The following is a 27,818-nucleotide window of genomic DNA, read 5'->3' as shown; positions in this document are numbered from 1 at the left end:
AACTTACCATATCAACATGATCGGAGTTCAGGGAATGTTCCGCTTCTTCACATATTCTTAACCACAAGAAAGACCATGGAAAGAAATTAAAACCAGGTACTTAAAAGTCTTGAAATATGAAGTGACGCATTGCTAAAAGTTTATCCTTAAAGTATTGTGAGTGCACTTTTGTTTACAGGTTTAACAACGGATGTAACTGGGCAGGTTGCACACAAATTAACAACGAGACAAAACATTTTCTCGCAGTTATTGTAAAAGGAAAAATGAAGGTGCGATGGAGCTGTTGTGGTTTGCACTGAGGTGTCAGACAGAATTGTCTGTAGAGCCTCTCCTCTCCTCATTCCCATTTTTGGAGGAGAGTTTAGCCTGGTTCTGAAAACAGATGTATGGATTCTGTGAGTGGGTTTTACCTCCTGCATTGTCTGTACTAATGTCAATGTCAAACTAAGCATGTGTGTCACTGAACACTTCCATGGAGTTCAACTTAACTCTGTGAATTGCTTCTGTTAATTACAACATCTCTTACAGTCGAGTCCACCCACTCATCCTCTTCCATTACTGAGCATCCTAATATCCATTAGCTTTGATAGCCAACCATTTACATGTGCGCAGATCCTCACTATACTAATGAAACTAATGAAATGATGATGCTCTTTGGCACCCATTTCGAGATTGCAATATATTCTTGTACACACCACTCAGCCACAACATTAAAACCATCTGAGTAACATCACCATCCCTTCTGTCACCAAAACACTCTGACCCATTGAGACATGGACTCTGCAAGAACTCTGAAGGTGCCCTGTGGTATTTGGCACAAAGAAGTTAGCAGCAGATCCTCTGAATCCTGGAAGTTGTAAGGAGAAACCTCCACGAATCTGACTTGTTCTTCCAGACACATTTTGTAGATATTTGGTTAAAATGAGATTGGGGGAATTTGAAGGCTAAGTCTTTCCACAAAAAACTCAGACCAACCTGATGTGCTTTTGCTCCCCACATGCATCTGTGAGCTATAGGTGCCTATGATCCTGTCCCAGGTTCACCTGTTGTCCTTCCTTGACCCAGTTTTGGTTGATATCAATCACTGCATGCAGGGAAAATCCCACAGGAGCTATTGCTTTGGAGATGCTCTGACCCAGTTGTCAAGATATCACAATTTGGCCCTTGTCAAAGTTTCTCAGAGCGTCACGCTGCCCTTTTTTTTTTTTTTTTGCTTCCAGCACATAATCTTTAAGAACAGACTGATCACTTGCTGCCTCCACACTGTGATGCCACTGTAATGAAGTAATCAATGTTTTTCACCTTTCACCAGAGCTGTCAGTGGTTTTAATGTTGTGGCTGATTTGCGTATGTGAGATTTGTGACCCCAAACCTGTCTAATCCTACAATGATTTGATACCACAGAATTTGCTATTCAAAAACTTCTGATGCCAAAAGCCACTGCTTTTGCCTTGAATATTAAAAAAAATGTTTAAAATTTCCAAAAAGTGACTTTTTGGCCACTGTTAACACATTTACATTCTGATTTTGATTTAGTAATGTGGCAGCTGCTCACATTCAGCAGATATGAAGCACCGCTAATTGAGTGTTGTTTCAGACCAGCTAACAAACATAAACCCTGTATTATAACTCTTAGCTTTTAGCTTTGTGTTATCCACCAACTCCTGAGGGAATATCTGACTCTTTAGCTGCTAAATGAGCCGCTCTGTTCAGTAGATGCAAACTCTGATAGTCAGCAGCTGTGCAGAAAGAATACAGTTGCTTTTAAGAGTTTTTTTTTTTAAGAAAAAAGAAACAGTCACCTGCTGTATGTGAAAACTGTATCAGTGGTGATCATTTGCAAACTGTTAGCAAGCTTATTATATATCAAGTAGACATAAATTATCATTATCATTTATTTGGTTAAGTTTCTGAACATGTATGTCTGTGTTCACCTCGATGGCACAAGTGGTCTTCAAGCCAGTCGGTATAATTCACAGCTAAGCTAAACCTTGACCTTGTCTTTCATTTGTATGATACTGCGTAGCTTCAAATATGTGGATTCAAAGCTTTAAATGGTCCACTATGTTCACTAGAAACTTGAGATACTTCATAACATCAGTGGATGCTGAACAGTTAGCAAAGAGTGGGCTTGAAAAGTTTTTTTTTTTTTGCTTAAAATAGCTGCTTGCTATCGGGGTCAATATAGACAACATTTAGTGATGTTTTATATCCAGCAACATCAACAAAAAATAAATAAAGAAATAATTCAATGTTATCTTTTTTTGCAGTTGTGTTTCTGAATAAATTGAGGTCTATATTCACTTTCGCTCTACCTCTGTATAGGCGCTCAATGGTAATAGCCATAGCTTTTAGCCATTAATTGCGACCGTATAGACCCTTTATTTGTTTACAAATATTGTGACGTTTTTTGTGGGCGGGGCTTATGCTGGAGGCAAAAGCGGAGCGAGAAGTCAAGCAGGACTGGGAGTATTTAGTTTGCGCTGGGAGTTTGCGCTGCAAACTCGAGCATTTTTAACCCGTTAAATTTAAGTGTACCGCCGGTGGTACACTTACTAATTTGCATAGGAATTTAAAGAATGTCCGAAGGCTGCAAACGCGATTATATAAACACTATACGCCGATGGAAAGCTTAGATTCTCATGAATCCGCCAGTATAAACCACTTTCAGATGTGATTACCACAGCGGGTAATATAAACACATTTGTCCGACAAACAACGAATATCCATCCATCCTTTCTCTCTACACAGCTTCAACGTACACAGCGCGACTCACATTTCCGGGTTCATTATTACACACAGATGAAAATATTCCACAAAAACGGCCATAAGCTAACCTTGGACATCCAGACGACACAAGCCAGTAAACTATTTTGTCCAAAACATGTCTTGAAGTCGGTATATAATCCACGAATCGGTCGTTTTCAAGGAAATGCACCTCGCGATGCGCGTCCAATATTCCCTGTATTTCTCGTCATATTTAACAGGTTATTGTTTTTGATTGTATTTTTTTCTGTGTCTTGTTGTGTCCTTGTTCTTATGGTGTGTGTATTTGGACCCAGTGTCTGGAATAAAGCTGAATTGAATTGAATTGAATATTTTTATTTACAAATAGAATATTAGCGATTTTTTGTACTGAAAATGGCTGGAATTGACTGCAGCTGATCGTCTCTGTCCAGTCTTTTCGCCTCAGTGCATTTAACCACAACTGTCTTCGTTCCCTCTGAGCACGAGTGTTCGGTGGAATCCTATAAAACTTTAATTTGCGTTCGCCAATGTCATTCCTCCTGTTCTGGCATCCAAAAACACAGCAGGACGACATTTTAGAAAAGTTGATAGAGCCTAGTCCCGCAGTCTTTTGCCTTTCGGTCCGGCTGCGGGCTTCCTCTTTTGCCTCCAGCTAAAGCTGTGACGTCATTCGTGACGTGAGTCATTAAAGGGTCTATTTTTAAGCTATTTGTTAACCCTGTCTTTTGAACAAAAAAACACTTCCAACTATAGGCACAGTGAGACCTGTAAGACTGAACCAAAACACAGAAATTGCAGCCTGTAAAACTGAAACAATGGGATAAAAGATGCTAAAATGCTCAGTAAAGCTGAGCGTTGCTGCTAAGTAAGTTGACAGTCGCTTCCACTGCAATGGGCCCCTTTCACAAACAAGTCATGAGACCTATTGTTGAAACAAAAAGTATTAATTCTGGCAGCTTTGACAACCTTCAACTTTGATTACAGAGTGAAAATTAGTTCTAGCTCAGGTATGAAACACCATAACATTTTTATTTGCCCGAAATGAAGTCATGCTCCACCGCTAAGCAGGAGGATAATGCAACCTAAAGCCAGGAAGGAGCCGTGCACTGTCACTTGAGCCAGACTTTAGCAGAAACCATAAGTTTTTAAGGAGCGGTCTGCGATGGGAAGCACTTAGCCTGTCTGTCTAATCTAATGTGGCTCTTAGAGAAACATTCAGTGTCTGAGAGATTTTTCTCTCCCCCTCTGTCTCTCTGACACACATGCAAAGAAAAAAAAGATAAAGCTATATTGCATTTCACATTTTATGGTTCCCCGTCCACGCTCTCTGGATGAATAGGGGATTAAACATCTCAAGTGTTTTGTCGATTGCTTCCTTCAGAATTGCTTACTCTGTTCACATAAGCATCTTTGAAAACTGTGTTCTTGTCCCATATATCTCCTGCGAGAGCCTGGGCTGTGGATCTAACCTTTCAATGACTCTGCTCATACCTCACAGCACCATACACGCCATTGTGATGTAAATCCAGCCACTTTAAAGTACAGCCCTACTCTGGCCATATATCATCACAGGGAGCAGGGAGCCAGACCAGAGTGTGGGCATGAGGAAGAGAAATGTGGGCAAATGCTGTAGGAAAACAGAGATAATTTTGTCTTAGTCTGTGCTGAAAATAGGAGGCGCACATCACTCATTCTCTGCTGACGGTGAGTTAGACACACTGCTGTTCGTGCCCAGAGAAATGTACAATCCATCATGGTGGTCATGATTTGTGCTTCTCACGCAGTGTTTGGTGAATAATTCCAGTTGGGTGGTGGAGTGATTTCTTTCCTACTTTCCTATAGAGGGAATATGTCATGTTTTATGCAAGAACTGTTAATACAATTAGGTTCAGAATGTAATGTCCAGAGATTGGATGTGCATTAGCATCTTTATATGGCAATACAATTTTGCTGTAAACACACAAAAAGCAATCAGGACACTCTAATCTTCTCAGTTGAAGCACAACAGCAGCAAAAGCTTACATTTATTTTTTGATTTATTTAGCGGTTTAAGTTTCATAATGTCAATTCTAACATCCATCCATCCATTGTCTACACACCGCTTAATCCTCATTAGGGTGGCAGGGGGGCTGGAGTCTATCCCAGCTGATTTAGGGTGAAGGCAGGGGACACCCTGGACAGGTCACCAGTCTATCACAGGGTTACACATAGAGGCAAACAATCACACTCACATTCACACCTACGGAGAATTTAGAATCACCAATTAACCTCAGCATGTTTTTCGACTGCGAAAGGAAGCCAGAGAACACAAAGAAAACCAACGCATTTACAGGAAGACCATGCAAACCCCATGCAGAAAGATTCCCAGAAGGCGGGGATGTGAACCGGAGATTTTGTAGCTGCAAGGCGAAAGTGCTAACCATCAAGCCACCATACAGCTCATTTCTAACATTTGTGCCATAAAAAATCCAATTAGCTTGACAACAACAAAGCAAGCATTGAGCTGCAAGTTGGTCCATGTGGAGAGAATTTATTTGTTACCTGTGATTTAAACCTGTATGTACCAGTGTTTTGTAAAATTCACTAAAAATCTGTTGACTTGGTGTAATGTGAAAGATTTGCATTTAGTGATCCCACCAGGACTCAACTTTGCAGTGTTCAACTCCACTGCAGGAACTGGCGGGACATATTAAGGTAAATGCTGATGGGTTAAACTAAGGGAGGCCAAAAGTCACCACTTCTTCTGCCCTCTTGATACTCTTGTCAAGTGGCAGTTTCCTCCTTTCTAACGTTGCCATCAATAAAGGACCCATATGGTGAAATTCCCTTTTTATTGTGTTTTGTGGTCATTACAAAGTTAGAAGTGCAGAATAAAAGCTGTTCAGATATGAAGACATTTATTTCTGCCATCTGCCATTATTTCTGACAGCGTGTTCATCCTGAAAGAGATGTTAACAATGGCGGCTCATTGGTTTTCAGAGCCATAGTCTTGGTAAGGTAGGCTTTAATACAGGAATCTGGTCCCCCCCCCCCCCCTCGATTAAAGCAGATTTATTAGCTTTGGCCATACAGACATCATTTGATTTAAGTGTAATGTGTTGAAACAATAATGCAGCCTGACTGGAGCAGGAAAAAGCTGAGACAAATACCAGGCTTGAAATATGGAAATATTTCAAAGTTATAGTACAGGTAGATAGATACTACACTACTGTTCAGAAGTTTGGGGTCACTTAGACATGTCTTTATTTTTTAAAGAAAAGCAGTTTTTTCAATGACGATAGCATTTGAATGAATCTGAAATCCAATCTTTACATTGTTAATGTGGTAAATGACTATTCTAGCTGGAAATGGCTGATTTCTAATGGAATATCTACATAGGAGTACAGAGGATCATTTCCAGCAACCATCACTCCTGTCTTCTAATGCTACATTGTGTTAGCTAATGGTGTTGAAAGGCTGATTGATGATTAGAAAACCCTTGTGCAATTATGTTAGCACATGAATAAAAGTGTGAGTTTTCATGGAAAACATGAAATTGTCTGGGTGACCCCAAACTTTTGAACAGTAGTGTACATGTCATCAGCCGGCTGGTGCACTGTTTATTTAGAACCAACAAACTGCAAGTGAAAAAGAGGTTAAATAATCTATTTGTCCTTTGGTTATTTACTGCAACAGAAAGGCTCCAGCTGTGCTTGCTCTAATTCCTGCTGCCTGTGGAGCTGCAAGCACACCCAGCTGAACAGCCTCTCAACACGTGGAGAGGGAACGCCGTTGACTTTAAGTATTAGAGGATGCTTCTCTTGTTTCCATAGAAGCATTTGCATTAGTAAACATTTCAGCTAGAGTAGTCTTGTGTGCCATTAACTGCAACAGTGTCCTCTGGCACCAAATATGTTAAAAGTGTTTTTTTTCCAGTCTAACCACAAAGTTACTTTGCTGTGTGGAAAACATGAAGAATATTGACTGATCATTCTCAGGGGATATGAGAGTACAGTTGTGCCAAAACCTAATCAAAACATGGAGAGGATTTGGACTCCCAGAAGGCTGAGCTTTTATCTCTTGTCCAAATGTTCTGCTCAAATGGAATATCACTCAAAAAATATTTTTAAGGCAATCATTTTCAGCCCACATGAGTACTGATGGAAATAAATTCTGCAGAGTTTCTATGTAGATTGCCTGTCATTCAGGTCTTCCATCCATTATGGGTCACAAGGAGGGCTGGAGGGCAGTCTATCACAGGGCTACACATAGACACAAACAATCACACCAACGGATAATTTAGAGTTACCAATTAACCTCAGCATGTTTTTGGACTGTGGGAGGAACTCAGAGAAAACCCACACTGTAAAGGGAGACTATGTAAACTCCATGCAGAAAGATCCCAGGAAGGCCGTGACACGAACCGGGGATCTTCTAATCGAGAGGCGAAAGGGCCTCATTCGGGTCTTGATAATCCTAAATTCTTCATTAGAAGGCAGAGAATCAATACCTGGGATGTCCCCCCAGGAAAAAGCTGTCTTTTGGATGAGAGGTCCTCAAGAACTAAAACAGTGAGTAGTCCAGTCCAAAAGAAGTCCAGCGGCCTTCTACTGAAGCACTTCGAAGGGCATATGAGATATTTGGAACGACTGAGCGTCTAAATCACAATAAAGTACTCTTTACAAATTTCTAAATATAAACAACCAAAAGCAGCATTATAACAAGGCCATCCTTTCTCATTTCCTTAGGCATCCTTCATTTCCTTTGCTTTCTATCAGTCATAGTGGTGTGTTTGAACACAAGGGGAGAGAGAATGAGAGCGTGTGCTCGTTAGGCACCAGCTATCGATATCATTGGTTCTTGAGGTAAGCTCAGATTAGATGAAAATGTAATGACCCTCATGGGGAATTTGGCTTGTCACAGCAGCAGTGAATAGAATATACATAACAGCGTTAGGACAGAGTCTTTATGTAGTTGCAGGTTTAAATGTATGGCCATCTATCCAGCAATTCCGTTTTCAAATGTACAGATCCAACAACGCAATAATGTGTGCAAATACACACTGCAAGTCATTAGCAGTAGTTACAGGTGAAATGGATGCATTAAGGTGTGCAAATGTGTGCGAGTGACTTTTACACAGGAGAAAAACATGTACATAAGCTGAGAGATGGTGAAATGTGTGGACTGCAGGTGGAGAGACTGCAATTATTTTTGTCTCGTAAAGAGTAGGAAACACTGGTCATAAAGTTCTCCTGCCCTACCCCAAAGAGCTGAGTGCAATAAATACATATTGACAGGCAGCAGATCTGCCTGGGCTGAGGCCAGCGCTCTGTGAGTTACTGTGGTGTCATCAGGCTGCTGAAACATAAATAAATTTGTGTTGTTGGTGAGTTGAACATTTTCTCCTTGGCAAACGATGACTACCAAAATCTTTGCAAAGTTCCAGGCAAAGTAATCAGGGTTATGTTAGGATTCAATCTGAGTGTGAGCCGAATAATTTGACTGCTAATCAAGATTCAGCGCTGCAGTCGTAACTCACATAAACACACAGAAGCAGTGAGGAAGCATGAGCTACGACAGGCTGGACTGTAGGGGTGAGGTGGAGAAATGACTGATGGGGTGTTGTTATTTGGTGATTGTGAGAGATTATTAGACACCCAGCAGGTCACTAAACTATTAGCTCAGCGTAAACATTGTCCTGTTTGTTATAATTTGTGTAAAATGACTTCTGTCTGCCCTCATTTCTCCTTCAGGCTGGTGTCTCTCTGCCATCTCGCTCCTCAGAGTTTCTATCTCCACTTTCTGAGATGTCCTGGTTACATGCAATAATCTCAAACCCAGAGCTCAGTGTCACAGATTTTATACAGAATGAAAGTTGTTTTAAAGTTGTGGGAGAAGAATTAGGATGAGGAGAGAAAATATACTTGACTGACAGCATTTAGTTATGCAGAAGACAGGCATGAGGCCGAGTGTTACTGGTGAGATGTACCAGGTTAAATAAGGACCAATAGCTATTGAATATATTGGTAACTGTTGGGGGAAGGAGGTTTTAGTCCCGCATGACCCGGGAGAATAGCTAAACCATAGGCAGGTTGACACAGGGCTAAAAAAAAAAAACACATGGACAAGTCTCTTCAGTCACATGGACTGTTTAGGTTTCAGTTCATTTAAACTGTGAATATTTCACAATTCTGCCAGTGGAAAGACAGTGGTTGCCTTGCATACTGAAAAAAATGTTTCATGGAAATAAAGAAAGTGACACTTACTTCAGTTCAAAAGTAGAAAAACTTTAACTACATTGAACTGATTAGCATGAATTTATAAACAGGCAGCTATAGTTTGTGACCAAATACAGATGCAGCAATAAGTTCTTCCTATAATGACATTCACGTCCAGTACGCTGTGTTTAGTGCTAATGTGCAAATGCTAGAATGCTAACACATATTATTCTTATTGTTTCCGTCTGGAACAGGTGCACAATGCATTTCACTGCGCATTATACTATGCATAATTATGTTTGTGATAAATAAAGGTCTTGAGTCTTGAGTCACTAAATTAAAATAATAGGCTACCCATGCAAGCGTTGCCTGTTAAACATCAGTGCATTATATTTAATTGTGTTCAATGATCGTGCACATAATAATAATCTGGGTGTAGCATGTCCCAGAGCTGCACTATCACCTCCCAGCAGGAAGGTTGTGGGTTTGAACCTGGAGCCTTCCTGTGTGCCATTTACATGCTCTCCCTGTGCCTGTGAGGATTTCTTGCAGGTGCTTCCTCCCACAAGACATGCACGTTAGGTTAATTGGTGATGCTAAATTGGCCGTATGAGTGTATGTGAGCGTGGATGTCTGTCTGTGAATAGCGATGGTCAAATTACCAGTCTATCACAGGGCTGCATATAGGGCTGAGCAATCACATTCACACGTATTGACAATTTAGAGTCACCAATTAACCTCAGCATATTTTTGGACTGTGGGAGGAAGCTGGAGTATCCAGAGAAAACCCACGCATTGACAGGGAGAACATGCAAACCCCACCTAAAAGATCTCGGGAAGGTCGGGACAAAAACCAGGGATCTTCTAGCTGCAAGGAGAAAATGTTGACCACTGATCCACTGTGCATCAAATCAAGACCAAGACCAAGATTAAATCAAGACTAGTATCTTTGAAATAAGCCAAATAACCTAATACATGGCGTTTGTTGTGAATATTCATCTTTAATATGAAAAAAGTACTTTAAATCAGCCTTAAATCAAATATATCTTTCTTGAATTTCTTTTTTTGTCTTGCACTGCACATCCACTGTCTCATTTGCTGTGTGGGAGGCCAACTCCATTCAAAATGCTGAGGAGAGTGGCTGCATGCTAGTCTTGCCAAACCACAGTGTTGATCCTCATCCTCCCCTTTTCTATGATTGAGCCAAAACATACTTTTTAGTGTGTGTTGTGGTTCAAGCAAACACTTGAGAGAAGAAAAAAGCAGGAAAAGCTGCTCGTGATCATGTCCTGAGTGTCTGCATGTTGCCTTTTAGCAGCACCTGTGTTGTTTTTCCTCTTTGTCATTGTAAATCTATACTGTAAGTAAAAAAAATAGATGTATTTTCTGGGGGCAACAGAGTGGCTTCATGGTTAGTGTTGGTGCCTTACAGCTAGAAGATTCCTGTTTCGTGTCCTGGCCTAGGCCTGGGATCTTACTGCATGGACTTTGCATGTTGTTCCTGGGCATGTGTGGGTTTTCTCCAGGTTCTCCAGCTTCCTCCAACTGCCCAAAAGCATGCTGGTACTTATCTTTGTGTAGTGATTGAGAACATGAGACTGTGGGTACAATTTGCTAAATATGTTTTCTCTGGCCCTGCGACAGACTGGTGACCTGTCCAGGGTGTCCCCTGCCTTCCCCCGAGTCAGCTGGGATAGGCTCCAGCACCCCCCGCGACCCTAGTGAGGATAAAGCGGTGTATAGAGGATGGATGGATGGATGGACGTTTTCTCTGTTAGGTTTCTGGACTCACTCTGAGGTGCATGTGAAGGAGTTTGAGGTAGAATTGCTGCTCCTTTGTGTTGACAGAAGTTGGTTGGGGTGGCGCCATCCTCTAGTCAGGATGCTCCAGGCACCTTCTGTTGGAGGTTTTTCTGCTGCATCCAACTAACAGGAGAATCTCTGGTAGACCAAAAACTCACTGGAGAAATTTTATATCTCATCTGGCCAGGAAATGCCTCAGAATCGCCAAGAGGAGCTGGAAAACATTGCTGGGCAGATGGTTGTCTGGATTATCATGCTTAGCCTGCTGCTACCACAACCTGATGATTTTGACATGTATTTAACACCCAGAAATAATGCGTGTTGCATGCAGTCTCTTGTCTAAATATAGTACATGCCACAATCTTGGAGAATGCCTTAACCCTAAAAACGTAATACTTTGCAAACAGCCGTACTGCCAGTCTGTAGTAAGAGTCTTGCTTCGTGAAGAGGCACACTCAGATGGTTTCTGGAAGTCAGGTGAAAAGTGTAGACACTCAATCTGGGTGGCAGAACAAATACATGCACAGACACTCAGCACACATAGTAAAGCCCAGTGAGGTGAACAAACGAGGGCGGAAAACAGATCCATTAAAAGCCTGGGCGTGCCGACGACACAACCAGCTCACCACTTGAAGTCTGGCAGTTTGGTGAATCAGAGCCACTCCGGCTAATCTGTGCAGATCAGAGGTGAGCCGTCACTTCCTGCTTTGTTTGGTTTGCATGCTTGTCTTCAGTTGTGACAGGGTCACAGTCCCCTGATCGCTGAGACGCATATTGTTTGCTTTTAATTTGATCCTCTGCGGTACATCTGCGTACACCAGAGGCTGTTCAGTGAGTAGGAGAGGGAGGGAGTAGGAAATGCACTCAGCCAGAAAGCCTCTGACAGAGAGCAACACAAATATGCTGGTCAGACCCAGAGAAAGGGCTGGTATCAGTTGCAAACATGTCACAAACAGACAGATTCCCTTGTGGACACGGAAGCACCGAATGACAGAGGAAGTGTGAAACATACTGGTTAGCATGAGAAAAACAGTGAGTTCCTTAAGGGTTTGGATGGCACATGTATTTGTTTTGGCTTCAGCGTCTTATTACTTTGGATGTGAAATGACAGCATGTGGTTAGAGGGTGTATTATTGCTGAAATTTCAATCATTGTGCAGCAGCAGCACATCAAGCTTCAAAACTGCCATGCTGTGATTTGCCACAGGAGCATGAGGACTTAACAACGGATTCACAGCAGAGATGAAGAGTCGGTTTGAGTTACAGTTGATATTTTTGCTGATTTTCCATTTGTGTTGTTTCAGTACTTATTATCACTATTATCTGTAGACAACGTATCAAAAGAGAATCACATGTGCTTGTCCAAATGTTAAAAAAATGCAAAAATTTAAAGGGAATACACTTATTTTTTCATCGGATTGTGCCTCAGTCTCAATATCATCTATATTTTGCAGAATCTAGTTGTATTCAGCAAAGTATTATAGCTTTAGTGATCCTTCCAAATGTTTCTAAAAGGGAGAATATGAACAAAGACAGTTTTTGTTCTGAAATACCTGGTCCAGTCTGGCTCAAAATCCCTGCAAAATGAAGCTGACAATCTGCTATTAGCTGTATTATTTCACATTTTAGAATTAGTGCATGAAGCCAAACCCTGGGCTCGCTAGCAGCTGGCCAGGGAATATTTAGCTGTGCTCGGGTACAGAGCTCACCCCTATTGTTACTTTTAATTTTACTGTGGACCTAAGCCAAGGGACACTTTCTGTTGGGGGAAAAGAAGTGCTGTATGTTTTGGTGCCATTGTAGGTGGGTGTACCCAAGCCTCTATTACTGCAGTATCATCACATATAAGGCTTCTTTTTTAAATTATTATTTTACTTTAGAACCACTGCTGGCCTGCTTTTTCACAAAAGTAGAGAAGCAATTTAACCCTCCTGTTACGGGTCAATTTGAGCCAATATTGGTTTTCCTCTCCTTTCCTCCCTGAAATTCCCAGACTTTTTCTCATTTTGCTTCATGACCTCAGGTGCAAAATGTGTACAGTTTGACCTGCATGCTTTCATTTACTCAGTCATGTTTGCCAGCAGGTTTCTTGCTTTCCGGCCGAGAAACTGGACGTTACTTCTTGCTGGGGTGTGGTTACTGCGTTGAACTTTCAAAAAGTGGACTTGGAACAACAGTGCTACATTGTTGATGTGTTTTCCAAAAGCCAGAGTCTGAACCAACACAATTTCGAGAATGAATAACCTTTCCCCAGTGAAGTTGGGAGAGCTTGAAATTACCTTAATCTGTCGAAGAGAGTAATTTCCAATTACAATCAACCCAAGCATCCATGCTTTTCCTGTCAGAAAAATGTTTTTAGTTAGACTCTGTTGCTGCACTAATGCCAGCATTGTTAGAGTACACGACTCTGCAGATTAGCCTGTGCACTTTTTATCTTAATAACTACTTTTTCAAGCCCCTTTACTCACCGTGATTACAGTTTTTTCTCATTTTATTTGTGAACCTTGACGTTACCCATTTTTTTCTTCTGCTACTGCTACTGCTGCATGAAAAACTGCAACTCCAGCTTTGCCACTCTGTCATTTACATGGTCCTAATGGGTTTAGCAAGTTTGACATCTCAAGGGCAAAAACCACACTGTATGCAAAACTGAGTGTACACTCTGAAAAATGCATGAGGCTGATGGAGTAAATACTAAGAAAAAATGGTTTGCTTACGTACTCGATCACGCATGAAGAGCACCTTTACGACCTCAGAGCTCGTACGTGTTGGCAAACCTGCTAACGTCATCGAATGTTTCCACATGACCTCAGACGGTTCACCACAAACACCTGAGCCATTTTGAAAGTACTCTGAAAAGATGGGAAAGATTTACAAGCTTTAAAAGAGTCCAGAGAAAGTTTTCTTCACCGTTGCATTGTCTCCACATATTGTAATTAATCCAAACATAATCAATCCGTGCAAATGTAGCAAAGTGAAGAATATTTCTGGTAATTAATAACACTCAGTAGTGCCAGAAGAATTAAAAGCATACTCATGTTCTGTTTTCAGTCTCCTCCAGGGGTGACTTAATAACCTAATCTCTTATAATTATATTTTCAAATATTTATGAACACTATTTCATCAGTCTTCAAAAAATAGATTATCATTAAGAGAGGGAATATTTTAGTTTGAACATCCACAGCTTGCCCTCATTTGACAGTTTCTTATATAACACCGTCTGCACATCTTCCACCTCTGGAGCCTTCAGGTTCCAACTCAGACTCAGTGAGTTTTACTAGGTAATCAAAGACTTTGCTTCACATTTCATGCATCTTTCAGCGCCTTCTCTGTTGCGTTTTGCTCGGCGAGAGAACAAACTTACCTTTTTGTTGTGAGATCTAACAGGCTTTGAAATTCTTAATTAATGACTCCACGCTGCGTCCTCGGGTCATCTCAAATGCTTTTGAACTTCTCACGTCTCACTCGCTGAAGGGTGTTGTTGCTGTTGTGCAATGTAACACAACCCTTAATGTCGGTCTTTATGTGCTTTTTCTCCTCATCTGCAGGGTGAGTGCTCCCAGAGGTGCTATAACATCTTTGTTCTGGAGACGGTGTGCGTGGCCTGGTTTTCCCTGGAGTTCCTGCTGCGCTTCATACAGACTCAGAGCAAGTGTATGTTCCTGCGCACGCCTCTCAATGTCATCGACGTGGTGGCCATCCTTCCCTACTACATCACCCTCATAGTGGACTCTCTGTCAGTGGGAGGGAAACCTACGGGCTCAGGGAACAACTACCTGGAGAAGGTGGGGTTAGTCCTCCGAGTTCTCCGAGCTCTACGGATCTTTTATGTCATGAGGTTGGCCCGTCACTCCTTAGGCCTGCAGACGCTTGGTCTGACAGTGAGGAGGTGTACGCGTGAGTTCGGCCTGTTGCTGCTGTTCCTGTGTGTGGCCATGGCTCTGTTCTCACCACTGGTGTTCCTAGCTGAGAGCGAAATGGGAGCCAAGCAGGAGTTCACCAGCATCCCTGGTAGCTACTGGTGGGCGGTAATCTCCATGACCACAGTGGGCTACGGCGACATGGTGCCTAGAAGCATCCCGGGCCAGGTGGTGGCACTCAGCAGCATCCTGAGCGGCATCCTGCTCATGGCGTTCCCTGTCACATCCATCTTTCACACCTTCTCTCGCTCCTACTTGGAGCTGAAAGAAGAGCAGATCCGGGCACTGAGGCAGAAGCCGGACTCACAGGACAGCACTAAGTCGCAGAACAGCGAGGACTCTCAGGAGACGGACAGCTACCACGGCATCACAGAGGCTGCCGCGTCAGCTGTGCAGCGGAGAAAGATAATGGCTGCTCAGAGAGCTGCTGAGATTAGAGCGTCCATGAAAACTTAGCCACTCTGTCTGTCTGTCTGTCTGTATTCAAGAGGCAGCCTGGAAGGCCATGACACCCCGCACTGGGACTTCAAAGATGACAAGCTGCAGGACCGTGAACAAGGAGGAGATTTTCTTCTGTGGAGCTTGAGGTCTCGCTTTGATTGTGTGCTTGTGCACCAGAGTGTATCTGAGCCTCACAAGTTTTACAGAGAAGATGCAGAGGTCTTTTTTCCCACAAATTTGACTTTCAAATATGGGTAACAATACAGTATTCATGATTAAATAACTCAAGTCAAATGAGATTAAAAAAATGGACTGAAACAGTACTCTCACTGACTGCGATTCAGAGCAGTCTGTGAAAAGGAAATCAACGAAAACATCACACACTGTTACTCAGACCTCCGGCTGATAAATAATGTTCCTCATTAAGCTGCATTTGAGTGGATTGTCTGAAATAAACTGGTTTACTAAGATGTCAAACATTATTATAAAGGAGAAATATCCTTTTCGTTCTCTCTCCATTGTACTGCATCTAACCAAACAGATTACTGTAGGTGGAGCTTTGTTATATAAGTGTCATGTATGTACATGATGCTGTCAGTGCGTTCATTTGCAATGAATTGTTGCTTTTTAGTCTCAACATAATATGAAATTCATTTATCTGTCAAAGGGCTTTACAGTCGGCTGTGAAATTTATTTATTTCTAAAATGTCAAATGACAAGAGGATTGGTCCCACATCAATGTCTCCAACTTTGTCTCACACAAAGGCTGGGAAAGATGAGAAGAGTCATGCCAATTTGTTATTGTACAAACAATAAAGCTGAAGTTAAAATTGACTTAACTCAGCATAAAGACTGGACATGGGGGTAAACAGTGAGCCTCACTCTGCCATAACATCTAAATTTCACGAATGAACACTTTAAAGGTGCAATATGCAAGATTGTGAACGTTAATGTAGCATTCATGAACTGCAAACAACTATCTGCTATGTAAAGATATAGTGGAGAAATGGCGTCCTGGCAGGGGATTAAGTCACACTCTTTGTCTGTCTCTGTGTCTTGTAATTCAAGCTTCTCTGTTCCATGTTTTGGCAGCTGATCCAGCAGCACATGCATGTTAGTGCATGTGAGTCGCTCCCTTTAAACAGTCAAAGTCAAGAAAGGACGAGGAGGCAAACACAGAGAGACGCACTGGAGACTCAGATGACTTAGATTACGAGTAAAGTGTACTGACACTGACAGAGCAGCTGTGCATGCAAGCAATGCCAGCATCGGTTTTGAGGATTCTCTCTGGTCTTCAGGTATATATTGTAGTTTCGAGAGGGGTCAGATTTAGATTACAGACCAATATGGAGACAACTCGTCTGCTTAGTCACGTCAGAATAGACAATATCTAACCTTTACCAGGGCAGAAAGTGCTGGCATATCTTCCTCCTACAGCGTCTGACTGTCGGAGGATAATTTGGGATGACGTCAGCTAATAGCTGCAAGGAAATACCTTAGAAAAGGGAAAGAGTATTTTTTGCCTTCACACTGTTGGTCCTCCCCAAGCTTAGAAACAGACTGTGATTATCAGTGTCCTGATCGACTTGTCGCTCTGATTTGGTCTGACTGTCTCGGGCTCTAACGTCATCTAGTGCTCTGAAAATCCATTTAATCAGGACTACCTTGGCAACCTAATGGTAGGGTCAGGAGGTCACTGCAACCAAATCATCCAGCGCATGAAACCACAACTTACCATTTTGACACTTTGTTTTAGACCAGATTAAACTAATTTGGTATAATGTGTAAATAAAAGAGGATAGAAGTCCTGGTTGGAATATTTTTTCTACCTTTGGAGAGAATCAAGCTCGATATTCCCCCTTGATATGCATCTTTATGTTAAGGTAAGCACACTGCCTGACATGTTTAGCACTCATAAGCAATGGATATTATTCACAACATGAAGTTAAACCATCCAGAGCTAGTTTAGAACTTTTATCCCTCTGTGGAGATAGTTAAGAAAATTGAATGTCAAGGTTCATTTAGTTTCTCTCTGTCACAATTCTTAGTATTTATTAGTGAATGGAGTGTATTCAGCTGTCATGGTCTTGGCTCAGCTAGCATCACTTGACTTATATAAAAGCAATAAAGCCAGATCATGGTTGAGGTTGAAAACTACAGGGGTGTACTACATTCTAACTGTGGGGAACAGTTAAAAGCCTTTGGGGGAGAAAAAAAAAAGCTGTGAGTGGATTTTTTTGAATGTTTCTTTCTGTTGTGGGTTCATTTTTGTTTATTGATTACTTTGTTTGAGAGCAGTTTGCCAGTTTACTTACTGCTGCATTCAGTATCAACGGAGGAAAGAATGTTGACGCCTTGTTTTCACACAGCTCTGTGGACATATGCGAGTCAAACAGAACTCCATTCATTTCCATGGGGACATGCGCGATCTCTGATGCGTTTGCAAAACTCCTCATTCTGTTGGGTTTTTTTTCCTTGTGCAAAATGTGCTCATATATTTTGAAAAACCATAACTTTGCAATGGATTTAGGTAAGGCCGCACTGTACGGAAAGTTGCAGAAACGAATCAGCGAACAGACTATTTAGTTGTTCACAAAATGTGTAAATGTGTAACTAAAAAGAAACTAGTCTAGCTACTTCAACTTGTTCTGACTGAGTTCATACATCTTGAAGCTAAATATTTCACAAGACACACCTGGCAGCTGTGTGGAAATGAGATGTGAGGATCCTTGCAGGTTTTTGTGTGACACTGCAGTAAATAACCACCCAGACTTACATGCAAGTTCACATTCTGTCACTTTCTGGATAGGACACCCCTGTGATTGCTGACCATCATTGATTATAACTAGTCTAGCTGTCAGTTTGAGAGCCAGAGATTATACAGCATGTTGGTGCCGATCCTCATGTCACCAATTGGGGAAAAGTGACTGGTAGAACAAAAATGCATCTATAATAACATATTAATGTAATAAAGCACGCTCTGACCACAAGGTCCAATTACGGCTTTGCTTCTCTTCAAAGAGGTTGGCTGAGCGTGTCAAGAATTACACATCCACCTTCAGGCTGTCAAAACGGCACACCCAAGATGATTAGTTGAAAACCATTTCAAGTATTGCAAATGACTTCCACAGTCTTACATGATTTTCTCATATAATTCCAAACACAGCGCTTCATTTTCTCCGACTTGAGTGCCTTGTACTTTGAAGTGACACATTCAAAAATCATTTCCCCAAATTGTTGTCAAGTTGGAACCATCAAAGTGTGCCTGAAAGTGCAAATTAGCTTTCCTTATTTTTAATATGCCACGCAGGTTGTAAGGACACGTTGAGCCTGCTGACTCTGAATCGCAGTCACTGAATCATTAAAAGCATGACAATATTACACTGAACACTCTTAAAACTCTTATATCTACAATATTTAGTTTTTAATGAAAATATTGTTTTGATGAGGAGCAGATGGTGCATTTGAACAGAAACACAGTTTAAATGGATTTGTGCTCTGCATCATGAATCCATAGCCGGAGGAACAGTCTCTTTTGAAAAATGTAATAAAGATTATAATGAACACAATCCCATGTGGAACGCTTTTGATTTAACAGTTTTTACACACAAGGAAGCTCTCAAACCTGCCAAACAGTAGCGCTGTACTTATCCACTTACATTAGAAGCTGGTTTGACTGTGTCTTGGTTCATGTTTTTTCCCACAAATGTCATAAATAATAAATGAACTGTGTTTCTAGCAGTGAAGTCGGCTCAGTGAAGTGCTCAACACTGTTGTTCACATTGTGAGGTCAGGATGAAGATCATGTTGCCAAACGGGGAAACAAGACCCTGGACCAAATTCACCCTACAGAAAAAATTGTATTTTACACTGTGGCAGATCAAAGAGTATGTTTCTAAGACCACAAACATGAATGACAAGTCAGTGAGAGAATATTTTGAAGGCTACATGGACAGGAAACACCATCTTTTTCCATGGTGATTGCCCAATGATACAGGTGTTGAAACACATTGTTTGCTAACATTTGTATAACTCACACAGCCTCTTGGTCGGGACCAAAGCTGAAACAAGAAAATCAGTCAGAGGGCGCAGTACTCCACCAAGGCTGCTCAATCATTGCATCATGTCCGACGGATGAAATCTTGGAAAATGTCGAGCCACAAATCACGGCACCATAGAATGTGACCATTTAATATACATACACTTACACGCAAAATGAGCTTCTGCTGAGCACAGGTGTGTGTTATGCATGTTTACGTTATGTACGGATACTAAATAACATGATCTAAAGAAGTAGCGGGCAGCGGGAATTGATGGGACTCTGAAACACCCCCACAATTTAATCACTTGTTCTTTGTATCATTTTGGATGGATAAGTCCCAATAAGTCCACAATGGTTGATTTTTACTAGGGTCGTAATCATGTGAACATCAAAAGGCAGCTCATGTAGCGTTCACTTGTTGTCAGTTAAAGTGATGCCATGCCGTTATCTTGCAATGACAGAGAACTCTGTAACAAATCCATGGATCCAGACTAAAAGCTGTTTCACTGCCAAAGTCTCATCACTTGGTCCTTGTGTCATTTCTGACTTTCCCTGAAAATTTCATCCAAATCAGCTAGTCTGTTTTTGAGAAATGCTGCTAACAGACAAACCAACACCGATCATCACATAACTCTGTTGAGGCTCCTCCTTGGCGGAGTCATTACACTATATTGACAAAAGTATTCGCTCACCCATCCAAATAATTGGAATCAGGTGTTCCAATCACTTCCATGGCCACAGGTGTATAAAATCAAGCACCTAGGCATTCAGACTGCTTTTACAAACATTTGTGAAAGAATGGGTCGCTCTCAGGAGCTCAGTGAATTCCAGCGTGGAACTGTGATAGGATGCCACCTGTGCAACAAATCCAGTCGTGACATTTCCTCGCTCCTAAATATTCCACAGTCAACTGTCAGCTGTATTAGAAGAAAGTGGAAAGTCAAAGTGTCTGGGAATGACAGCAACTCAGCCACCAAGTGGTAGGACCACGTAAACTGATGGAGCAGGGTCAGCGGATGCTGAGGCACATAGTGCCAAGAGGTCGCCAACTTTCTGCAGAGTCAATCACTACAGACCTTCAAACTTCATGTGGCCTTCAGACTAGCTCAAGAACAGTGCACATAGAGCTTCATGGAATGGGTTTCCATGGCTGAGAAGCTTCATCCAAGCCATACATCACCAAATGCAATGCAAAGCATCAGATGCAGTGGTGTAAAGCACGCTGCCACTGGACTCTAGAGCAGTGGAGACGCCTTCTCTGGAGTGACGCTTCTCCATCTGGCAAGCTGATGGATGAGTCTGGGTTTGGTGGTTGCCAGGAGAACGATACTTGTCGGACTGCATTGTGCCAAGTGTAAAGTTTGATGGAGGGGGATTATGGTGTGGGCGTGTTTTTCAGGAGCTGGGCCCCTTAGTTCCAGTGAAAGGAACTCTGAATGCTTCAGCATACCAAGACATTTTGGACAATTCCATGCTCCCAACTTTGTGGGAATAGTTTGGAGCTGGCCCCTTCCTCTTCCAACATGACTGTGCACCAGTGCACAAAGCAAGGTCCATAAAGACATGGATGACAGAGTCTGGTGTGGATGAACTTGACTGGCCTGCACAGAGTCCTGACCCCAATCCGATAGAACACCTTTAGGATGAATTAGAGCAGAGACTGAGAGCCAGGCCTTCTGTCCAACATCAGTGTGTGACCTCACAATGCGCTTCTGGAAGAATGGTTAAAAATTCCCATGAACACACTCCTAAACCTTATGGACAGCCTTCCCAGAAGAGTTGAAGCTGTTATAGCTGCAAAGGGTGGACTGACGTCATATTGAGCCCTATGGAATTGGATGTCACGTTCATATGCGAGTCAAGGCAGGTGAGCGAATACTTTTGGCAATATAGTGTATCTCTCCCATTTGGTGGTTTCTGGTTTCCCACAAAGGGAAACACATGATTAATGATACTAGAAACACAGCAGATCTGTAATTGTAGCAAATACACAAGCAATTTAATTTCTGCTCATTAGGCTTCAAGTATGAAGATGAGTGGTGTTTTTGTAACTTTTTTCAGCCGGTTGAAATCTCCTCATTCATTCAGACACATGCAGAAGAGCATTTGAACAGTGTTATGACCATCTAGCTAGGAAAATGGGAATGAACTGAAATAAATGAAGTGATTCAAGATGTTTTACTTCAACTCTGTTCTGCTCCATACCGAGTTTCGGGAATTTCATTCTCCAGCAGCCGTAGCAAGTTAGGTTAGAATCGTATTATGCCATTCACGTTAGTTAGTCCACAATCTCAGAGTCTTCTTATTTCAAAAGTGAAGCATACTATATTCTGTGCACTAAACAATAAACACAACAAGCACCAATCTGATCTTACTTCCAGGCATTCATTTCATCTGTTGTTATTATATCAGCATTAATCAGTGAAGCTTCAAGTGAACAAGCTTAAGTAACTTCAATCAAAGAGCTGCAGACTGTCTCTCCAGGTAGCACTGCAGTCACTGAGTTTGATGTGGGAAGTTCTGCAAGTAATTTTGATCTTAGAGGAGCACATCGGTAACAATCTCTCCCATCACTCTTAGTTAGATGCAGATGTAAAGAGGTTTGGAGTGAGCACAACACAAGGCACTGCAGGATCTGCAGAAGTCTGTAGTAGACATTTTTCTGTGTTTATCACGCAGGAAAGCTCTCTCACACCCACTCGATTCCCCTAAGGCACCGAAGACAATAAAGAATTTTCTTTTGAGAATTGTGTGTACAAGTTCCTGACCTTGAGTTTAAATTTGAGATAAAGTTTAAACACATTTCTGTCAGTGAGGGCCCATGTGGTGTACTTCTTAAAGTGTTTTCTGCTGGTATATATCTGTATTGTAGAAAAGACCCTCACACAGAATTTGCATTTGGTGCAGATTTTCTTCTTCCCCCGTGATTTTCTTTAGCAGATTAATACAGTCGAAGAACTTACAGCAACAAAAATGAAAACTAAGGCACAAATCGAGGCTAATCTTTAAGAGACAGACAAGTCTTGGTTAATGGTGCAGTGGAAGCCTTACAGAGAGAACATTATGAATCTGGCATCAAATTTAGAAAATGTCTTCCTAAACCCATCTTTTGAGCCTTTCTTGTCTGGTGCATCTATTATCTGTGTACTGCCTCCTCTCTGCACCAGTGCAGAGCTTCATTTGAAAGCCCAGCACATTACAATTTATATGCTTATTGCTTCAGATGGCATATGCCCAAAGCCCAAAGAAGGACCATGGCTGGTGGGCTTATTCTTTGACAACTGATGTCAACCAGAGCTGCACCGCTGATGGGAGCAACGGTGGATGTCTGCGCAACCGACACAAACATCTCCATCAAAAGGAAAAAAATAAAAAAGATGCATGAGTCTCTGTGTGTCCTCTTTATTGTGTGACAGTGTCACGCTAGTTTCTTGACAGCAGTGAGTGTTTAAACAGCCTCAAGAGTGATAAAGGGGGACTGCCAGTTCAAAAAAAGAAGAAATACAAACCAATAAATGCACATAGAAAAAAGAAATCAGCATAAAAAAAACATTTTTGGTGCATTAATAAACTAGGTAAGGGTTTCACAAACGTGGCAGTTTCTATGGGAAAACACCTTCAGATAGAAACTAAATGAACCAAAGGATAGAAAACAAAATAAGAAAAATAATCAGGTACATGGAATTAAACAGTCAAGAATGTGGAACTCTGAGGTCTTTTTGATCTTGTTCAGCGCAACAAAAACCTGTCAGGCATCACACATTATCCACACAACACAGTCACGCTCACCACCGTCTGGATAAAGAACAGGCGTACGATATCTTACACTGGCACTGGAAGATAATACAAAAAGGATCACAAAATAAATAGGGCTGCTGAATAGATGTAAACACAAGGAGTGCATTTCAGTTACTAAGAAACAAAGGAATCACCCACCATGTCTTTTTTAATAGTGAAGAGGAAAAAATCTTTATAGAAAACTATCTCCCAGCAGAACAAAAGGGAAGTTTCCCTTCCTTGAGGCTTGGAGGAGGAGGACAGAATCAGGTCTGCTGTAGAACACAGTTCAGTGAAGGGCTGACAGTCGGACACCTCCTGGTTTGGCACTGATCCTCTTCCGAGGGAAAATTACAAAACAATAATAAAGAAAATTTCCTCACTGTGTTCCAGTTCTGTTTGTCCTTTAGAACAGGAGTTTCAGAACCATGATGAGTACAGCCTGCTCAGAACGCCACGCAGTGACGTAGAGTCGTGAGCCGTAGTATTACTGCATGCCATCAGATTTGAATGAATTTTAAACGTGCCAGTCAGTGCTATCTACTGCAAATATGATGGAGGTAAAAGGAGGATTTCTAATGACCATATTCATCAGTATCAATCTCTAAAGTTCATCTCGATTAGGAAGAACCCTGCTTCATTTCAACTTGGGCTTTGGTCATCATTTCCATTAGTAAATCCAACCACCGCACTCACAGAAATGTTGCCACAGTTAACGTGCATATGTTATTATTGCTGAAAGGAATAATAGCTCTTTAAATTGCAAAAACTATGTTTCACTAAGGTCTTATTGTTCAGATTGTAAATATAAAGATGGATGACATGTCAGCTTCCCCTGTAGTGAAGCCAAAATAGTTTGATTGCCCCCTGGTGGCTGCTTGCAGAATTTGTCATAGATGCTTTTACTTGGTTACTTGATGCTAAACAGAGGACGTGTACTACCGTTTAAAAGTTTGGGGTCACTTAGAAATGTCCTTATTTTTGGAAGAAAAACAGTATTTTTCAATGAAGATAACACTAAATGGATCAGAAACACAGTCTAGACACAGGAACATTTCCAGCAACCATCACTCCTGTGTTCTAATGCTCTATTGTGTTAGCTAATGGTGTTGAAAGGCTAATTGATCATTAGAAAACCCTTGTGTAATTATGCTAGCACATGAATAAAAGTGTGAGTGAAAAACATGAAATTGTCTGTGTGACCCCAAACTTTTAAACGGTCGTGGATATCATCATGACTGACAGCTGTACCTGACAGTTCCACTGAATAAAGATGTTGCAGGGAAGCTGTGGTCATCTGTTTAAGAATTGCCAAAGGCAATGACTACAGCTAATTTTAAAATGCCCTCCGGTGAAAATCAAGTTTTTTATCTGCTAACATGTTGTGTTTTTTATTATCTATAAGACACATCACGTGTGAAATAAAGACTTGAACATTTCCACCTTAAAATGGCAGCAGTGACAGGTTTCACACAAAACAAACCTGTCAACTTGTAAGGTGGGCCTTTTGTAAAATCACTATTCTTCTTCATAGTTGGTTTCCAGTTCAAACATGTATGCTTGAATTACTCCAACAATACAAATTGCAACTGTGTAGCATTGAGTAGTTTTATGTGACGTTTTAAGTGAGCTGGTGTGCTCAAGCTGCAGCGAATGGGGAGGAGTGGGTGGAGAAAGAGGCGGGACTTCACAGACTCCATAAAAGGCAACAGCTAAGCCATTTTATGGTATAGAAAAATGACTTTCTGCATATGTTAAATTATTGACCAAGTAGGATATCTGGTTTACTTGTTAGCAAAATGACAAACGCACACAACCAAAGTAGCAAATACTGTCGACTATTCCAGACTTAGAACAATGCATGAACTGAGGGTACAGTCGTACAGGGGTGTGAACTGCATCAGCACTGGTGCTCTGAGCAGCAGGTCTCTGGTTCCATTCCCCTACTCTCTTTTCCACCTTTTACCTTTTCCTTTTCCATCTCTCGTTAGTAAAGGCACAAAAATGCCCCTAAAAATAATCTTTGAAGAACAATGCATGAACCCTCGGAGCTCAGAATAACAGGCGTTCTTCGCGGTCTGTCAGTATTGCATCAATGCAGCAACAACAGACCAGAGGCTTCACTAAATCGTGATAATACTATGCCAAAAGTGCCATCTTACACTTGAAGATGTGTTCAGAGTGAATGCGGAGCTAATTTTCTCCTGGGGTTTTTAGCATCTATCTGACTGCTAGCCCCATGCAGAAATGCTAAGACTGTACAGACAACAGCTGTCAGTAGCTAGCAACCTACACAAGCACGTTTCTGTGTTGGGTTTGTGGAACAGCTCAGTATCACATCTCAGTGGGAACACTCCTGTACATTTATGGAGTGGCTTCATATAGCAAACCCTCAGTACAGGCAAGAGTTTTCTGAAATCAACACATGGAGAATTGTCCTCGCTTCACTTTGTGCTAACCGGAGCATATATTTATGATATTTGAAATTTGTGGCATGAGAATGATGAAATTTATACACAAAATGTCATCAGCAAGACTAGTACAAAAACCTTGGCATTGTCTTACAAAGCTCGCTTCTCTCATCCCTCTGCTAAGCTCAAGGCCACTAATGATTCTGTCCAGTTGTTTTTTTAATAAGTCGATGCATTTCATCTCCAAACCTTTGGAACTCTTCTCTCTTTGTGGAACTTAGACTGCATCTGTTTCTTTAGTTTTCATCCCACAGGACCGAGTGTCTCAGCACATGGCCACCATCTGTCCAACAAGTGGTAGTCTGACCAGCATCTCTCCACTGTGTTGGAAAAAACAACCAAACAACAAATGCCGTTTTGTACATTCAGTAAGGTTGTATACAAGGAGTTTTTGATTGATTCATAACATTTCTATTGCTGGTAACGCAGCAAGCCATGTATGGATGTGTGTGTATTAAGGCAGAAGGTCCATGCAACATTCATCAGCGTATGTGGACGGCGAAAGCTGGTCCACGTTTCCTTGAGCACAGATTTCGGAGCATACATCTGCAGTTTATATTTGCTGTATCTTCATGTACTATATGTGCATAATATTCTCCACATGCACAGGTCGATTCATGGGATATTCTTTGAGAAGTCCGCATTCCCAGACGCATGCATTCCACTGCATTACGAAGTCAGTAGGACAATAAATAAAAGAGTTTTTGTGTGACAAGTGGCCTTCAGGTATTACAGCAGGCACCAACATCACTTGGTGTCTGTGTATGTTTATGCCTTATTTATGAGTGTGTATGTGTCTTCATGTATACTGGGAGGTGAGGGTGAGCCGCCTGCATCATCTCAAGGTGCTTTGGTAATCGTGTATGTTTATACATTTCCACAGCCGCTGCTATAAGTGCTTCCTCACTGCTGTTTTGTCCTCGATCTTGCAGAGGCTCTCAGAGGGCTTTGGCACTGGTGGTGTGGGATACAGTGTGGGACACTGGTTTCTGTGGGTAGCGGCTGTAGTAATAAACCTGAAAAAGGATGGCAATGTCCACGAAGACCTGCAGCAGGCCGCATGTCCAGAACTGCACAGGAGCCTGGGTGAGCAGGAAGTAGCCAGTTTTAAAGGTGTCCCCGCTGGTCCACATCAGAACCATTTTGATGCTGGAAGGGGAAGAAAAGAGAATGTACGGTGAAAAAATGAGACCGATTATTCATTGTGAGTCATTATTTTAACAAAAGGGATTAAAATTACACTTTAAATTTGCGTCAATTTTAATGACAGTGGTGTTCGTAACAGTCACTGCTCCATCACAGGGATGTACCCAAAATCAAATATATTATTTGAAAAAGCACAAACAATGAAGTGGATGCAGCTGTAATTTTCTCCATTTAAAAACAAAATAAATACTCATGACAGCAGGAACCGGGGTCAGAGAAATGCAATATCACTTCTGGCAAGAGGGGAATAGCAAATTTACCACAATAACAACTCGGGGAAATGAAAATAATAAATCTACTTAGGGTGCCAGCTTCTCATCAAGTCTACATCTGGTGACACATTTCTAACTATAAAACTCATAAGAGCACTTCCCGTACCTGATGAGCAGTCATAGGGTGCACATGAGACTATCCAGCGAGAGTCTTACAGTAAAGTAAAACAGTTATCATTGTACAAGTGACTGGAGAAAAGTGTCCATGTGATTTGAGAAGACAAAACTCCTCTAAATACAGTCCTCATCCTCTTGCTGGCACTGGGAAACACTGAACTCAACTAATGAGATGGAAAAGGATGTCTAACCAGAGTACAAGAAACGCAGGAAAAGAACTAAGCCCTGAGGTCCAAACACAACTCTGTATGTGTCATGTTCTCCAAAGATAGAAAATGACAGGGTATACAAATGTACTCAGGTAATCTGAGGACATTACCTCTGAAAATCCTCTAAGGCTTCATGAAAAACCTTGCTGATGGTGGTTACGGGTGTTTTCCTCACCCGTTTCAGCCAGCATAAACACACCTATCGAATTCTGCAGAGCTCACTTGTGCTTGACTTTTTTTGTTTGCTGTAGTTCAAAAACTTTGCATTTTTGCTGGAGGCAGGGATACATGTAGGCAATGCTGACAAAGAAAGGACTGAGCCAGCACTGTGTCTACAATGCACCCATACACACACACACAGGACTCCTCAGATGTGCTTCCTAAAGCAACCTGCCTACAACAATATGAACACATGCCGAGACATTTCAAATCCTTTCACTCAAGCATGTTAGTTTGGTTGGTCAGCACTATTTGAATGAGCTTTGCAGGACATTTTTTTCTGTCACTGTGCCAAGTGCTACTGTGAATTTAAAGGCTCAGGTTGTACCCAGTGGTGTCCAGCTATCCACTATAGTTTGGGTTTTATCTGCCCAGGTCTGGAGATGTCTGTCTCTTG

The 27,818-nt window shown here is 41.6% G+C and overlaps 2 protein-coding genes across 4 annotated transcripts in view; one reads left to right on the top strand and one right to left on the bottom strand.

Moving 5' to 3' along the window:
• The window catches only part of kcng2 (potassium voltage-gated channel, subfamily G, member 2), a 37,848-nt gene extending 19,002 nt beyond the window's left edge, over window positions 1–18,846 (top strand). For both annotated transcript variants that reach the window (XM_051955765.1, XM_051955764.1), the window contains one exon: window positions 14,296–18,846. In XM_051955765.1, coding sequence (XP_051811725.1) covers window positions 14,296–15,123 — 828 coding nt within the window. In that variant the 3' untranslated portion in view covers window positions 15,124–18,846. The remainder of the gene's footprint in view (window positions 1–14,295) is intronic.
• Window positions 18,847–22,536: 3,690 nt separating this feature from the next.
• The window catches only part of slc66a2 (solute carrier family 66 member 2), a 41,682-nt gene continuing 36,400 nt past the window's right edge, over window positions 22,537–27,818 (bottom strand). For both annotated transcript variants that reach the window (XM_022217021.2, XM_022217022.2), the window contains one exon: window positions 22,537–26,547. In XM_022217021.2, the coding sequence (XP_022072713.1) occupies window positions 26,337–26,547 (211 nt within the window). In that variant the 3' untranslated portion in view covers window positions 22,537–26,336. The remainder of the gene's footprint in view (window positions 26,548–27,818) is intronic.

Source organism: Acanthochromis polyacanthus, chromosome 11 (genome assembly GCF_021347895.1).
Source record: "Acanthochromis polyacanthus isolate Apoly-LR-REF ecotype Palm Island chromosome 11, KAUST_Apoly_ChrSc, whole genome shotgun sequence".
NCBI lineage: Eukaryota > Metazoa > Chordata > Actinopteri > Pomacentridae > Acanthochromis > Acanthochromis polyacanthus.
Note: the sequence above shows the minus strand (reverse complement) of the source record. Positions and strands in the feature narration are given on the sequence as shown.